The sequence below is a fragment of the Eleginops maclovinus genome, chromosome 6 (assembly GCF_036324505.1).
Source record: "Eleginops maclovinus isolate JMC-PN-2008 ecotype Puerto Natales chromosome 6, JC_Emac_rtc_rv5, whole genome shotgun sequence".
NCBI lineage: Eukaryota > Metazoa > Chordata > Actinopteri > Perciformes > Eleginopidae > Eleginops > Eleginops maclovinus.
Window position 1 is genome coordinate 11,284,976 of NC_086354.1, and position 15,685 is coordinate 11,300,660.

Here is a 15,685-nt window from a genome sequence, read left to right on the forward strand (position 1 = left end):
GCACACAATCTGTAATCTTTCTTTTTGCGTGAAGGGCAGTCTCTCCTGCCTCGCCCTCCACTCTGTCCCCGTGTGTGGGCCTGCTGACATGACAGCTCATTCCAAGACACTATTAATGACGGAGCTCCCCTTTGCTTGCGCCAACTATCATCTATCACCACGAGCCAGACCGGCCATCACTCTTTCACTAAATTACAACCCGCTGCATGAGACATAAAATAGGGTAATGGGCTGAAAATTAGCCAATTACAATCATTACACTGCAATATTTGACCCTGGAGACCCATGTCCACCAGACACACACTCTGCTTTTAGGTAATGTGTGTGTTTGGGGCACTTAATTAGGAGGAGATAGCACCATGATGATGAAATCTAATTTATTGAACAGCAGCAATCTAACAGTTGACTGGTAGTAACCTGGGAGCATTTAGGAGAAGCTGAGATGCTTTTTTTTTTATTTATCAGAGCACAAAAAAAGACCACAAATAAAAAGGCAAGGAGAAAAGATAATGATGTGGAGACGAGCAAAAATAAAGACTTAAACACAAGAAAAAGGAGGATAAAAAAAGCTAATTGCAAAAATGCTGACATGCTGACACATGAAAAGAATGTATTCCAATCATGCACCGATGGCAGCTAGGCAGAATACATTACAATTGTTATTAGTATAAGGGCTGTAATTTATCCCAGCTAGTAGCCTTTACAGGCAACCTTTTCTTCACTATGTTTAGCCATTTGAAGGCAGCATCATCTTGACTCTAATTGGAGTTGCACACTGCAGTAATAACATAAGACAGGTCAGCAGGATACACTTTTAAATTTTAGCACAGCTCAATGAAAAGGGTTTTATCCATTCAAACTTGTTTGTCCTTTGCTACCTCAGGAGTGTCCATCCTGCCAGTCCTCCTGCAGCCAAAACACAGGGGGAACGGGGGGAACGGGTGCAAGTGTTACTGTGTAATCAAAGGAGTCTGGCCAGATTCATTAATTACAACTCAGGTATATGAGACGTGTTGCTACAATGAAAACATTATGGGTTAGCGTTTGTTCAGAATGTGTTTGTGCTGTTCCCAGAAACAAAAGGGTTATCCAATTCACTTTGGGTTTCATAACCAGAACTTTGCTCATGTAGCACAATGAAGATTAAATAGGTAACTTTTCCCCAATTTCCAGACTTTATTAAAAAATAAATAGTAAGAAAGAATATAATAAAACAGGCTGAATCACTTTGTCTCTTTTGTACTTGTCGGTCCCTATTTAACCTCTCTCTCTCTCTCTCTCTCTCTCTCTCTCTCTCTCTCTCTCTCTCTCTCTCTCTCTCTCTCTCTCTCTCTCTCTCTCTCTCTCTCTCTCTCTCTCTCTCTCTCTCTCTCTCTCTCTCTCTCTCTCTCTCTCTCTCTCTCTCTCTCTCTCTTTCACTATGAGCCGGTCTCTCTCTCCAACCCACAGTATAATGTCAATGTCTCTCTGAAGCATCATTCAATAAAAAGCTTTTTGTCTCTTTCACCTTGATCGAAAACAGGAAGACATCCATCAGATTTAAACCACATTTTTCAAATCTAGTCTTTGACCCCCAGTCATAGTTTATCATTTGAACAGTTTCATACAGTTTAATGGGATCACAAACCTTAATCAAATCCTATAGGAATTGTTTTGCATTTATTAAATTCAAGTTTGGCTTAAATACTAATAACTTTTTTCATTAATTAAACCAAACCTCCTAAAATGATGATATGAGGACATACTTGAATAATTAATGTGAGACTCAACTAAAGAGTATGTTTTTTTGTGCAAATCACTTAAGGTCCATCATTAGACTGTAAATAGAGTTTAAGTGCTTAATAAATCAGGCTACAGCTGTGTTGTCTATCACAGGGGTTATATTTACATTCTTTTGCCCATTTAACAGCTGAGTGTTAATGGGCTGCACTTAGAAATTGAAATAACTACTAGTTAAGTGAGTCATTTTAAGCCAAACAAAACAAAGCACTATGTGTAACTGTTTTGGCAAAGAACACTCAAATTAGTCTACTACATGCACTTTGATGACATAACTGCAACAGCATCCACCAATAAATTGAGCCTAATATAAACTCTCGGCACATTGAAATAATATATGGACAGTACTCTATTTAAAGTCAAAAATGTTCATTGCATTGACAAGTATTGCCGAATATTGGCACAGACCACCAAGGTCATTTTATTATCCATACCATATGGAGAGTGATTTGTTAAATAGGTGACTAAGATGCATTAGACTTATTTATAACATATTTTTAAAGTAAAGATTGGCTGTTTTCAAACCACAACCATCAACATCAACTCCTAGCAAATGTCTTGGTTAGTTTGCTATATAACGTACAGAGGAAATATAATATAAAGAAAAACTGAAAGGTTTCATGGAAGATAAAAACACATCAACATCTTCAATTAACCTCAGTCAGGGAGCGCTGTCTTTCTGTTTACTTTCTGTAAATTGGATGATGCCCTGAATGAGATAAGAGAGCAAGGTGAAAGTTTTAAAAGGTTAAGATTAATAGGAGATAAAGGATGGGGGAAAGGTGACAGAACAACAGGTACATGAAAGAGAGATTGGCTAGAGTTAGAAAAGTGGAGAGGTCATGGATTAAGTTAGTCTGTGTGCCTTGTGTTGTCCACAGGTCCAAAAGTCAGATTATCCTATTTTATGCTCACATGAACAAGGCAAATGGAGCGAGGAAGATATGCAAATTGCTGTCTAATTGGCCTGTCAGGAAACTGAAGCCCTGTCAACCCACTGTCAACGCGAGAGAACACAGAGAATTACTGGATTAGTTTCAGCCGCCATTCACTGCACATTTCATTAAGTAATTCCAGCTCACATCAGGACCATGGGTCAGTGCTCTATCCTTGACGAGCATGTTCTTTCGACCATCATTTAGATGAAAAAAAAACAAAGAGGTAGCACGTCCCAATACCGCTCTATTTTCCACTTCCTGTCTGTTTCCTACAACCAGCAACAGAGCCACATGTTTTTCACCGTTGTCAACACATGTATTAACAATGCTGGGTAAAGCTAGCACAGTTATGTATATCCACACGTTGATACAGCATATTATATTTAAAACAAACTAACTATTACAAGCATCGCCCCCCTTAGCTGCTGTTTTATTTGTGCCTACACATATAAAGTGTACAGGGGAAATGTTATGGTTCTTAGCAATTTAGCAAGCAATTGTTTTATGAACACTATATTTGTAAGACTGTTGAAACATGCTAAAATAAATGGAGGTCAGTTTTTAGGCTGCCCCAGCCCCATCCTCATCCAACTGCACTGGCTCCCCGTACAATACCGGATTGACTGCAACAGCCTCCTGCTCACATGCAAAGCCCTTCACAACCTGGCCCCTACCTATCTGGCTGACCTCCTTCAGGAGTACACCCCCTCTATCGCTCCCTCCTCTCATCCTCTGCTGGTTTAGTACATGTCCCCACCCCATACCTATGGCTTTTACCTGCACTGCTCCAAGACTCTGGAATTCTCTGCCCCCACATATCCGACGGTTGGACAGATCAGCCTACTTAATGTAGTGCCACATGTCCCTTGTTTCCCTACATGTTGCTTGTTATTGTCCTTCCTTACTTTTTTTAAGCCTGTCTTTAGACTTTGAAAGCTTTTGAAAGGTGCCTCTAAAATAAATGTACTATTATTATTAGCTCATTACGAGTGAACACACATAAAAGAGGAAAGGAGCATTTAATAAATTGAAAATTATCACAAGGTGTCAAGGAAGAGACAGATTCAATGCAGAATAGAAAACAGGGGGTGATAAGGGAAGGGACTCTGTCCTCGGCAAAATCAATCAGAGGCTAAGAGGTGGTTTGATGCTGTGAGCAACTTGACAATGCATTGATGACAGAGCTCAGTGGAGCGTTACTGGACAAGTAATTACTCTGACCATCTTATATGGACCCAATTAGCCCGACTCAACAGCGGAGAGGTGATTTTCATCATATAAATGGGATTCAGAAAACGATGCCAAATTGTGAGTGTACAGTATCTTTTAAGAAACTGGAAAAGGCTTGCTTTGTTATTTGAAACTTTTCATTATGCAGGTTATTTTGGAGAAGTTACCCACATCCTGAGACAGCCATTTGGATAATTACATGTATCTATTATATAAAAAACAAAGTAGATATTTGTGAGAACAACTTCCCTCTTGGTGTTTAAATTGCCTTGTTGCATATATGCTGTAGTTTCACAAACAAGACAAGGATGCAATCAGCCTCAGCTGAGAGTACCTACTCAATAATGCAGAATACAAGATGGCATTGTAACAGAATTAAATTAAGGTCATATAGTCCATCTGTCATTTGCAACACTGAAGAATAAAACCTTAAATAACCCTGTGTGAGACATACAGTACAGTTCAACACAGATTCTAAAAGGATGATTAAGTCTAAGCCGTTACACTGTGTTGACAACCAAAGCTACAAGCTAGACAAACAACTTCAACCTTTATTGAAGCAGTCTACAAGCATAAAAAGACTTGGACAAATAACAAATACCAAACCTGCAGTCCAAGCGGCCACAAATTGTTTAGTGAGTGAGTGAAAATCTCAATAAGTCGCCTTATAATAGGTTTTAGCTCAGACTTTAAAAGGATTGACATCTTCACTTGTTTAATTGGTAAAAGATTTAAAATGTTGTAGTGTTAGTGACAGAGTTATACTGTTCTTTGTTTCAAATCCAATTTTAATGAGGATGAGCTGTGAAATCGCATCCCATAAATAAACAGTAAAAATGTGAGCTGCCTGCAACAGGAGCTGGAGTAGTTGAGGAGAACAGCAACGTTCCTGTCTTTGAAACATTGTCTTAAACCTTGGCTACATTCAAATACCGTCAGCCACATGCTATTAAGGCTTTTGAGAATCCCATTGACCTGAACAGATCAATTAATTGAACACTGCAGCACCAGTTCAAAACATAACGTAGGTAGTATACATTGTTTATTCATTTGCTACGTTTTCTCTCAAAACCTCAGAAAGCTGAATAAAAATGAGGACTTGCTTAAATATTGGAGAGATTTGAGATTTAAAAAAAATCACTACCATGAGGAATAGTGATTAATTATATTCAGTTCTGTTGACATTTTACTCTTGGAAATTAAATATTTTAAAGGAGTTTTGGTAACCTTCTACTTCTATTGTTTGATCAGAATACCTTTTTTTAAAGCTTGAAAAGCTCCTTATGTACAAACAACAGACCCCCAGTAAGCCAGACTGGCTAGCTGACCATCATGGGGGCCAAAATGCAGGTCAGACACAAGGTGAGCAGAATAAATAAAAAGTGACAAGCACGGTATCTTCCTGGTTTCTAATGAAAGGAGGTCATCGACTCAGGCATGTGACGCTGCAGAGAGGCTTAAATGATGATTCACTGTGATCAAGGTGGAGGGGAGCGAGAGAGAGATGAGGAGAGAGGAAACCAGAAGAGGGATTGAGAGGGCTGATGGAGAGAAAAAAGGGGGATGCATCTGTCCTGCTGGGAGCAAACACAGAGAGATGTTTGTGGAGGCGTAGAGCTGAACCTCATGTCCTAAGGCAGGGAGGAGACATCGATAAACACACTGACAGTTCACTGAGAGCCCGTGTCCTGCTCTGAACAAAAAAAATGGAGGGAGGGAGATGCTGTGAGAGACAAAACTGTAAAACAACCTCAAAATCACAGTGGACACTTTCAAGGCATGACATATTTTTGTTTAAAGTGTTGTTTTCATCTTGACCTTTGTGTCAATAGCATTAAGGTTTGAGGATTTATGGTAAAAAAATAAATAATAATAATAAAGAACCCCATACCAAATATAAACTGGTACCACTTTTTTTACCACCTTGTACTCACACGTTGATGCTGAGAAGATACAATAGATAAATATACAAATATGCTTTAATATTCTATTTGGGGGATATTACTTCATGTATCATTCATCACTAGACAAGATGCAGACAAAATACAATAAGAATTTCATGCAAGTCGACTCACTGCAGCAGAGAGAAATCCGGTTCTCAGGTGTGTGTCAGCCCTCTGAAGAGCGTACAGGATCTTTGATGTTCTTCAACCTCTTTGTGTTGCAGACTTGCCTCACTATTACCTAACGACTAAGTACCCACTGCAGAAATTTAACAGCTACACAAAGGCAAAGAGGGCAGAGAGACAGAGAGAGAGAGAGAGGCAGGCGAGGTGGTGTGTTTCTGCACCTTCGGGGCAGACAGACAGACACCTGCACCGTTTGATCAGACTGTCCATTCAATGCTCGCTTATCCTTTGATGATCCATCATATCATGCTTTTCTATTCCCCCTCTTTATGTCTCTCACACACACACACACACACACACACACACACACACACACACACACACACTTCCTTATTTCCTGCCTCTAACTTTGTCACTGTCTGTTATCCCTTTTTTCTACCTGTATTTGTGTCTCACCCTCCCTGTTCTGCTCCCTCTTTTGCCACAACAACTTTGAAGTGTGTCATCTAGCTGCTGCTTCTCTGGGTTTAATTAGCACCTCTGCTTTTGTCACCTTGGTGCAGTTTCACTCTCAGGTAGTCACAGTAGGTAGATTGGGATTTGGCAAAGAGAAACCCACTATTGTTAGGATGTGAAGATGCCTAACAACAACACAGCCACCACTATAGCAATTATCTGTGGAAAAGGTGTACTGTAAATTAATTAAGGAGTTAGTTTCTCTTATTTCTTATATTTTCATTTTATTCTTAATGTCCCGTCTCTATGTTTAGATGGTTATAATATACCATCATTCTGTTTCTGTATACCTCTTCTACACCTAGCAGCTTTAGAACAAGTTTTGGAGAGCTATGAACTACTTCTTGTTTGTGTCTTCATCTAGCGACCGGCAAAAAAAGGGATGCGATTGTTCCTGACGGATTGGCAGGGAAACCAAACCTTTCAATCGAAATTATTCAACCATCCATCATTTTGACTTATTAACGTCTCAGGTATTGTGAATAATGCAGGCTCAGATCCTCCAAACAGGATGCATTTCATTACAAAAGTCTTGCTCAACACTGGCTTTGAACTTATGATAATAAGGACCTATGTTTTCCATAATCATACTACAAGCAATAAATAGATTTTGATGCTCATTAAAAGAAAAAGGGAGGACTGACACTGATGTAAATCACATTAATTTGTGTTGTTTTTCTTAGCCAAGTATCTCATAATGTGGAATATGTGTGGGCATCTTTAACACAGTAGATCAATTGAAGCAATAATATTTATATAAATATTTTCTAACCGAAGAAAGATTAGCATTGTGACGCGGGAACTGGAGTATTGAGAAAATCCTTTTTAGTTGAAAATAATTTTAAATTAGAAGGCATTTTTTACTTTTTCACCAGATCATCATCAACTGACCCCATTTTAATGAATGGGAAAGCTGCTTTCTCTCAGTCTGAGTAAAGTCTGTTTGAACAAAGTTTGGATATATTGCATCACAAAAATGCATATCGCTCAAAAAGGTAAAGATTGTTGATTGGAATGTGTGTTTTATACAATTTCCATTTCATGAAAACGAAGGAAGTTTAATGATGTATAGTTAAATAAAAGAAGTTTAATAAGTTGAACTTAGAGCAGTGGTATTTCAGCCATTTCACAAGTGTCGCTCAATTCTAAATCAATACAGCTGTCTAAACTGGGCACGAAATAGCTTTCACGTTTCATAGCTGCAGCCTGTAATTTCTTCATCATATGTGTGTTAGTGCATTGATTGGGTATTGGACGGGTCTGAGCCCAGTTTTGTGGCAGCCTGTGTGAAAATTGTGTTGCTGGACTGATGGTTATCTCTATACACAATGCAGCTACTGTGCATACATAATTCATCAGTTCTTATCATGATATAAAATGGCTGATAAAATGTTGATGAGCTAAAGTTCACACAGTGTATCAACAAAGCATCACACATTCAAAACACAAGTTCAAGAATATTAAAGACACAAGCTTTTAGTAAAAAAATACTGACAAATAGACTTTACACAAACGTACGTTACATGTACCCCAACAATGTAAAACCCAATGGGAAAGTAAATAATGTTTTCCATGGCAGCCGCCTGTGATGACCCTCTTTCATTTCCATTGTCCATCTGTCAGCACCACTTTTTCTTCTCAGCTATCCATTCTCGGTTTCCCTTTATATTTTTTCAACTACTTTTGTTCCTGTACCCCGTGTGAGTTCTGCAGAGGAAACAATATACCATAACACATTACTCTGGTGCCATGATGAATGGGGAGAATCTGTGCCTGTTGACTGCGGCCTCGAGATAAAGAATAAGCAAATGAAAGCGCCTGCCTGCCTGGCAGCACCCTTGAGTCCACTGCCACCATTCCTCATGCTAATTTGATTGAGAACGCTCGATCAGCACATACTCCTGGACCCACACACCTCTGCTCCAAGGGAGGTGTTGAGGAGGGGGGGTTCATAGAGAAGAATAGAAGGCAGCATCATAGCAAGGGGTAATAACAATTTATCTCCAGGACGCCTGTCTCAGCGTATAATGTTGAAGTTCGGCCCTCTGTGGGCAGTTTACATCAAAGTGAAATGTGATACCGCAGGAGAGGGCAAGACAGGAAGGAGAAGAAAAGGAATATATAGGTAAAAAGGTGAGAGGGGGGTAAGAAGTGAAGATGAGGGGACATTAATCCGGAGAGGAATTGGTGATGGAAGGCTAGTGGATGGGAGAGGAAATAAATGAGGAGGAGAGGTAAAAGTAGAAAGAAGCAACTACTTAACAATCCTGGTCCATGTTCCCACACTGCAATTAATGTGGAGCCAGAAGGACAGCCTACTCCTTTTTGCAGTAAAACAAAACCAGGATTGATGAGAGTGTCTGTAAGGCACAAGTGACTGCGTGTGTATGGGCTCGCTAGGAGCAATGTGTCCAGATAGAGGATAAGAGAAAAGACAGTTGGGCTGGGGAAGAAGGAAAGTGGCATTGTGGCGAGAGAAAGACACAAACAGAGCCAGAGATTGAGATAAAGATTTGAGAGAATAGTTGGACTCCAAGAAGAAGAGAAGGTTTGTGTGAGTGTGTGCAAAACACAAGCAGAGCTGCAGTAGTAGACAATTGCAAAGGGAGATAAATTGGGACCGAGCTGCTCTTTTGATGGTCATTTTTTCAGAGTCTCCTTGGTAGCAATTGTATGGGACTCATTCATTAAACTGAATGCAATGAAAAACAAAGAGAGAAATATCACCAGTCAGCAGCCAGGGCCCAGCGCTGCCTTTTTTTTCTCTCAGGCCATATTTCACCCAGTTTGACCTTCTCAAGTCAACACAGCAAGTGTTAATCATGGAGAAACACAATCAAAATGAATTTCCTCTTTTGTCGCGCTGCTCGCTGCAGCACCATTAAACCTTCACTGTGTAGCAGAGGATGTTGCTAGGCAAAGCTCCGAACTGTAAATTACTTTAAGTCAGTACTGCTCGATTACGGAGGAACAATGTCGCTGAGGTTTATCTCCACCATCTCTCCTTTTATGATTTGAATAAAACATGAATTAAGTTTCTATTTCTGCATAATATATTCTGTACATTTTGCTATGTTATGTATAGCTAAATCTTCCTGAACCCTTCCCAAGGATCATTAAAACTTCATAAACAGTAAATCTAAATATGGCTCAGCAGTTGGGTTACAATGTACAGTATGTGAACATTATAGGGTTGCTAAAAGCAGAAAATATCGGCAGAATGAAAGTGCCCCTACAGTGCATTCAGTCTGTATCCTGCTTCTCAAGGTCAGCTGTGTATACCCATTATTTACAGAACAGCTCACACGTAACATTGAAGAAAACACAAATTTATGACTGTGTCATTAGAACAAAAACACACACAGTAAAGGAAAAACAGAGGGAGAAAAAAAAGCTGAGTATCAGTTTTTCATGGTTGTCAGCGCTGGGATTAATGGGAGCCATTTCGCCATAATGAGCTGTTAAGCGTTAGCTGCCAAAAAACTCTCTTCGTTTGCCTTTGAGTCTCAGAATACTTTGTCCAATTAGAATATCTCTCCCCTTCCTGTTTCTCTAAGCTCTGTTGTACCTGCACGACGGCTGTCAGATTCCTGCTCTTGTTAGCCAACATAATCAGCACCAAAAACAATCATCTGGAGATGAGATTAATATAGATGTCATACTGTTTGTTAATAAATGTGTACCTGTTCTGTGACGGTTGAGTCACTACTACGCTCCCAGGGCCTGGTTTAATGGATGCCATTATGTGCTCTGTGTCATATTTATGTTGGTACAATGGATCTTTTAGTTGTTTTCATGGACATCTCAAGGAGTTCTCAGTTACCAAACATTCAGTGAATGCAGGCCATTATTACATTTAATACTACCATTCAAACTGCTCTGATTACATCCCAAGGCCCGCTGCTATTATTTATGATGCTATTTATGCGATGTAATACATTTTTAAAGAGTTACACAATTTAAGAAACTCATTTATGAAGTCAGAACATTAATTAATGAATAAATGATGCTGTGTTTAAAACCAAAGCAAAGTGCTACATCATTGAAATACACAGGCTGGGTTATACCTCTTGTGTGGTGTAATTGTTTTTAACTGAAAACAGCTTTGTAACTGTTAAATATCATAAGACAAGGCTTGTAAAACTGCTCCAGTGTCAGATTAAGATTTAGGCTAGAAAATGAACATTGTCATGATGCTGACAAGGCTCAGGAATAAATTCTTCCCCTCTTGAGAACAATCTGTTGGTCTGGTTAAATGGGGCAAATTAGCAGCAAGGAAAAGGATGACTCATGGCTTCAATTAGCAGCCACTGCCAATGGATCCCTGCCAGGAGAAGTGAAGAAGATGTATCTCAACTTGAGACCTGACAAGGTAATGAAAATAAATGCATCTTCATAAACCTCAGTGAGTTTGAATCGTTCCTCCCTCCGGATCAAAGCTGCTGCTGTGGGAATTTGTACTCCTTCAAATCCTTTGCATAAGCTTTATATAAAAGAGCGGCTCTTAAGTTTGAAGGGTTTATTTTTATGTAGTTTGTTATTATTGAGAACGTCAAAATGCTAACATATACTTGTGGTGCAGCAACTGTGTAGATTCCCAACAGCTTATCATATCTGTGTGCAGTAAACACAATTAAACATAGTGATCCAATACAGGAACAAAAGCTTGTGAAGAAAATTCATTAACCCTCCTACATCAGCCCTGTGTTTTGTAGTCATTGAGGAATTAAAACATGGAGAAAGTGTTCTTGAAAAAAAGGAAGAAGAAGCATTTGTTTCGCACTGCTAAGGGTGATAAATGGGATTCAGTCTCCATGACAAACGGTGAGTACAGACAACTGTTGGATCATCTGTTTTCGTGGGATGGTGTGAAGTTGCCACAGTTTCCTGCACACTGTACTGAAGCGTCCTCGACTCGGTGCCGAGGTGTGTGTGAGAGATGACATACTTGTGGGAGGATGTGTGTACTGTTGTGTTAGACTCTCAAAATGTGTTTGGATACTGATCTTTTTGTAAGATTTTTTTTTTCCTACCAGCATAGGGGACCGGGGCATCCTTGTCTAGAGCCACCAGCGGAGGGTCCAGCAGCACCGTGTCCATGTTCTCTGTGATCACGCCATGGTACGATGTTTCTATCCACGGCTTGTGCTTGTTGACTGTGGGAGAGGAAGAAACACACATTTTAGTTTACAGCGTTATCAGAAGAACTGTTTCTATATAGCCTTTGTTTGTTACTGTATGTGCTGAGTCACTTTGAGCGAGCTCAGAATGACAGATATCAAGAAAACCACAGACTTTATTATAAAAAGTGTATGTGGTTTGTGATCTTTTAAGGGATTAACAGGCGACAGGAGGACTCCAAAGGTTGGGGAATCAAATTATTGAAGTCAATAGCCTTACGGCCCGTCCACACGGTTCCGTTGCGTTGACGCTTGACGCACCTTCCCATTCACTTTGAATGGGGTGACGGCAAGTTTTGCCGAACTGCATTGTGGTTCCGTTGCTACGCTTTGGCTCCGTTGCTCACGGTGAAAGTTGAGGAAAGTTCAACTTTTCAAGCGTTGAAGGAAGCGCAAGCCAATCAAACCCACGTATGCAAATATGCCAGCACAGGCGCTAGCCAATCAAACCGCGTGTATGTGTGTCCGGGGCGGGAGATTAACGTGATTGGTTGTTGGTCGCGTTAACCAAAAGCGCCAGACACGTCCTCCGGCAAGCGTCAATGCAACGGAACCGTGTGTACGCTGCGTTACATCTATGATTGAAGGACTTTCAAAAATACTTTCTCTAAAGGGCTTTTTTAGAGAACACAAACAAAACAATTCTAAAGTTTTCAGAAAGAAATGTGAATAAAGAATACTTCAACATCACTACAAACATTGTATGGACTGTATTCACTCTCATGCCTCCCTGTTGGCCTCGGGTGCATAAAGACAGCAGTCTCCTCACTAATGGCTACAATTCCTGTTGTGCTCATCACAGACAAGGACTGAATAAGGTCTTTGCAGCAAAGCTTTAACACTTCTAATACCTTGAATTAGCTTGGAAAAGCAGCAGACAAGGCAATCTATAAAGACCTATAAACACTTATTTTTTGGGAGAAATTTGAGCTGTGATATTAATTATTACTTAAAGAAACCACATCAGACTCTGGGTTGAGCTTGAGGAAGATGGAGGTAAAAAACACAATCATCCTCTTTCTGCATTCTTGTGTTTCCTGTTCTCACTACAGTGCTACAACATGGAGAATTCAACCAGCACGGATCACCATCACACTGTCACACTGTAAATTAAATGTCATCACACTTCCTTTTTGTTCTCACAGTAGGGCCTCATAAAGATAAAAAGGCTCGGACAGGATGCAAGAATGGTTATGTGCATTTTGTGTACACACACACACACACACACACACACACACACACACACACACACACACACACACACACACACACACACACACACACACACACACACACACACACACACACACACACACACACACACACACACACACACACACACACATCCCTAGTGTAGAGGACTCACTGCAGGGACCTGGGATGTCAACTTGACCTTTCAATCCACTGAAGAGGAACGCTTTGTCTCATGCCAATGAGCAAATGACATGTCCAGCTGGCAGAGATTTAAAATGCATCAAACTGTTCCTAAAACATTCACAGCTTTTCATCTGTTTGGACACATTTCAGTTGTTTTGTCCCACTGTTCCATTTTCTCCCCCCCTTGTCACCATACTGAGCTGAGACAGCTGAGGTCAAAGTAAAATAAATAAATAGTGAACTTGTTTCAGAAAAAGAAAAACACATTTTTTAAAGCAATGAGAAAACATTGTGAATGAAAGAAATTACATCAACTTAGGAAGTTGTGTCAACTGGAAATAAGCCCATTTTCATTGGTTTTATTAAAAGACGACAATGTGCAATATACTAACAATTTACATTTCTACTCTCCTTCCAAAGTAGATTTCAGAGAGGGAGAGGGAGCCACAAGGGACGACATTATTCATACTGGGAGTCTCATCTCATGCAGGAAACAGAGAGCACTACAGCAGGATCTGCTCTGAGAGGGGAACAGAGGTTTGTCTTTGAACAGGTGTTTATGCATCTTCACACCTGGAGTATTTAATGGAGGAAAGGCAGTGCATTAAAACACTCACTTTTCTGGTGAATTGTAGCTACAGCTACATTATTATACAGTAATTGCAGCTTTCTTTGGATTTACTCTTCTGTGTTGGTAAGAATTTCCACTCAAAATCAGACGTGAAATGAACTGAAACAATCTCATAAAGAGACTCTTGAAAACACACACCATATTAGACTGCAGCGCTGAGGTGACAATAAAACAGGCAATAAAAATGAGGATTATTTAACCCAGTCTTCATTTCTCTGTGCTTGCACTTGCCAGAGTAAATATGTTAGTACATCATGTTCACACACCGTTTCATTTACATTTAAAGATGTCTTCAGCAAGCCTAATAGCAGCCAACAGCTAGTGCAGTTTACTCATGGATGGCAGGTTCAATTTTTGGCTCAAGTTCTTACATTTATCCCAAACAAATAGGGTGGCAGTTGAGGAAGCAAGGCTGTGACTGTTTAAAGGGAGTCTAATATGAGAGCTATTTTGTAGAAAGAGCACACATCAGACCGTAGAAATGGGATATTTCCAAAATGGCTTTCAAGACATGAAATATTAGAGATGCGTTCAGGGTATTCATCTTCGACATTGTTGTACTGGGCCACAGCAATCAAAGGAAAACAGAGGTAAGCATGAATTTATGAGAAGAAAAGTGAAATATACCACGAAAGACACTTTAGCAATCACATTGGCTCTGTGAGGCCCAGACAAATTGCTAACAAACTAAAATGACAACGATGATGTTTAGCAGGCATACAGTTAACCTTGTTTACAGTCTTAGATGATGCTTTCATGTTAACATTAGCTATTAAGCACTGACAAAAGTACAGCTGTGGCTGATGGTCAGTCATTTTGCAGGTGTTTTGTCTCAAACCAAAATATTGGACGTATAAGACATTGTGATGGTGCTACAGGTACAGCCAGAACATCATTAAGCTATCCCCATATGGTGTACCAAATTCCATAGCAATCCATCCAATATTAATGAGATATTTTACAAAAGCAAAGAAATGTTGGCGGCGCTAGAGGGAAGTGAGTCATTAGGATTCATCCTCTGGGGACCTTAACTATCTGTAAAAAAAAAGTCGCAATCCAACAGGCAGTTTTTAAGATTTTGCGGTCCGAGCAAACAAAAATCCATCCAGAGCCTTGCTGCATGGCTATTAAAAAACCTGTTCTACCATGTGGTTCCTCCTAAAAGTGTCATCGAGTGCAATTTGCAAGGTCTATTAGGCCATTTCCTAGGGAACATCTGCAGCCATTGCAGCGTCAGGATGCACATTATGGAGGAATAATTCACTTAGCAGAAGACCCAGTCTAATAGACGCTCTAGTATAAGACTGGATACAATCTGATGTGACAGTAATGTGGACACAGAAATCCTGAAGCAAGATTTGCTTTCCTGTAAATAACATTAATGCACGGGATTGTCAACTTGTCCATTCTGATATTAAAATCAAAGTATCCGTTTGTGTCTTCCCCTGGGACTGAGGCTCATGAAATCATATTACTGTAGGGACACAGGCGGCTGATAATCTATATCTAATTTGGGTTCCAGCTCATATTCAAAGAGACATGGCATTACTGTGTTATGTATTGATCAATTTAAGTCATGTCAAATCAATGTCTTCTATTATTTGTCTGATTATAATGATGTTGCAGTGGACTATATAAAATCCTCTCACAGACTACACATAAGAAAAAACATCAATTATAACTAGTACACGTTGGAGAGGGAAAAGACTAAATGGAAAACTAAAAAGATTAAGAGGACATCACATCGAATAAAGCAAAAACAGATAACTTTCCGCTCTAGGGTTTCCAAATAGCGTTATTGTTAGTGCAGCTGTTGGATTGCTTCCTGATTTTCCTCAGAGGTGCCAGCAACACAGCACAACATATTTTCTGTCCGATCGACAAGATATTTAAATGACTTGTTTGAATGCAATATGAAAAAGAAACCACAATTTGAGTTAAATTAATTAAAAATACAACAGAAAA

General features: G+C 39.7%; 1 protein-coding gene across 2 annotated transcripts in view; it reads right to left on the bottom strand.

The window, feature by feature from the left end:
• Positions 1-15,685, bottom strand: part of clstn2a (calsyntenin 2a) — a 132,354-nt gene that overhangs the window by 53,635 nt on the left and 63,034 nt on the right. For both annotated transcript variants that reach the window (XM_063885405.1, XM_063885406.1), the window contains exon 2: positions 11,566-11,688. In XM_063885405.1, coding sequence (XP_063741475.1) covers positions 11,566-11,688 — 123 coding nt within the window. The remainder of the gene's footprint in view (positions 1-11,565; positions 11,689-15,685) is intronic.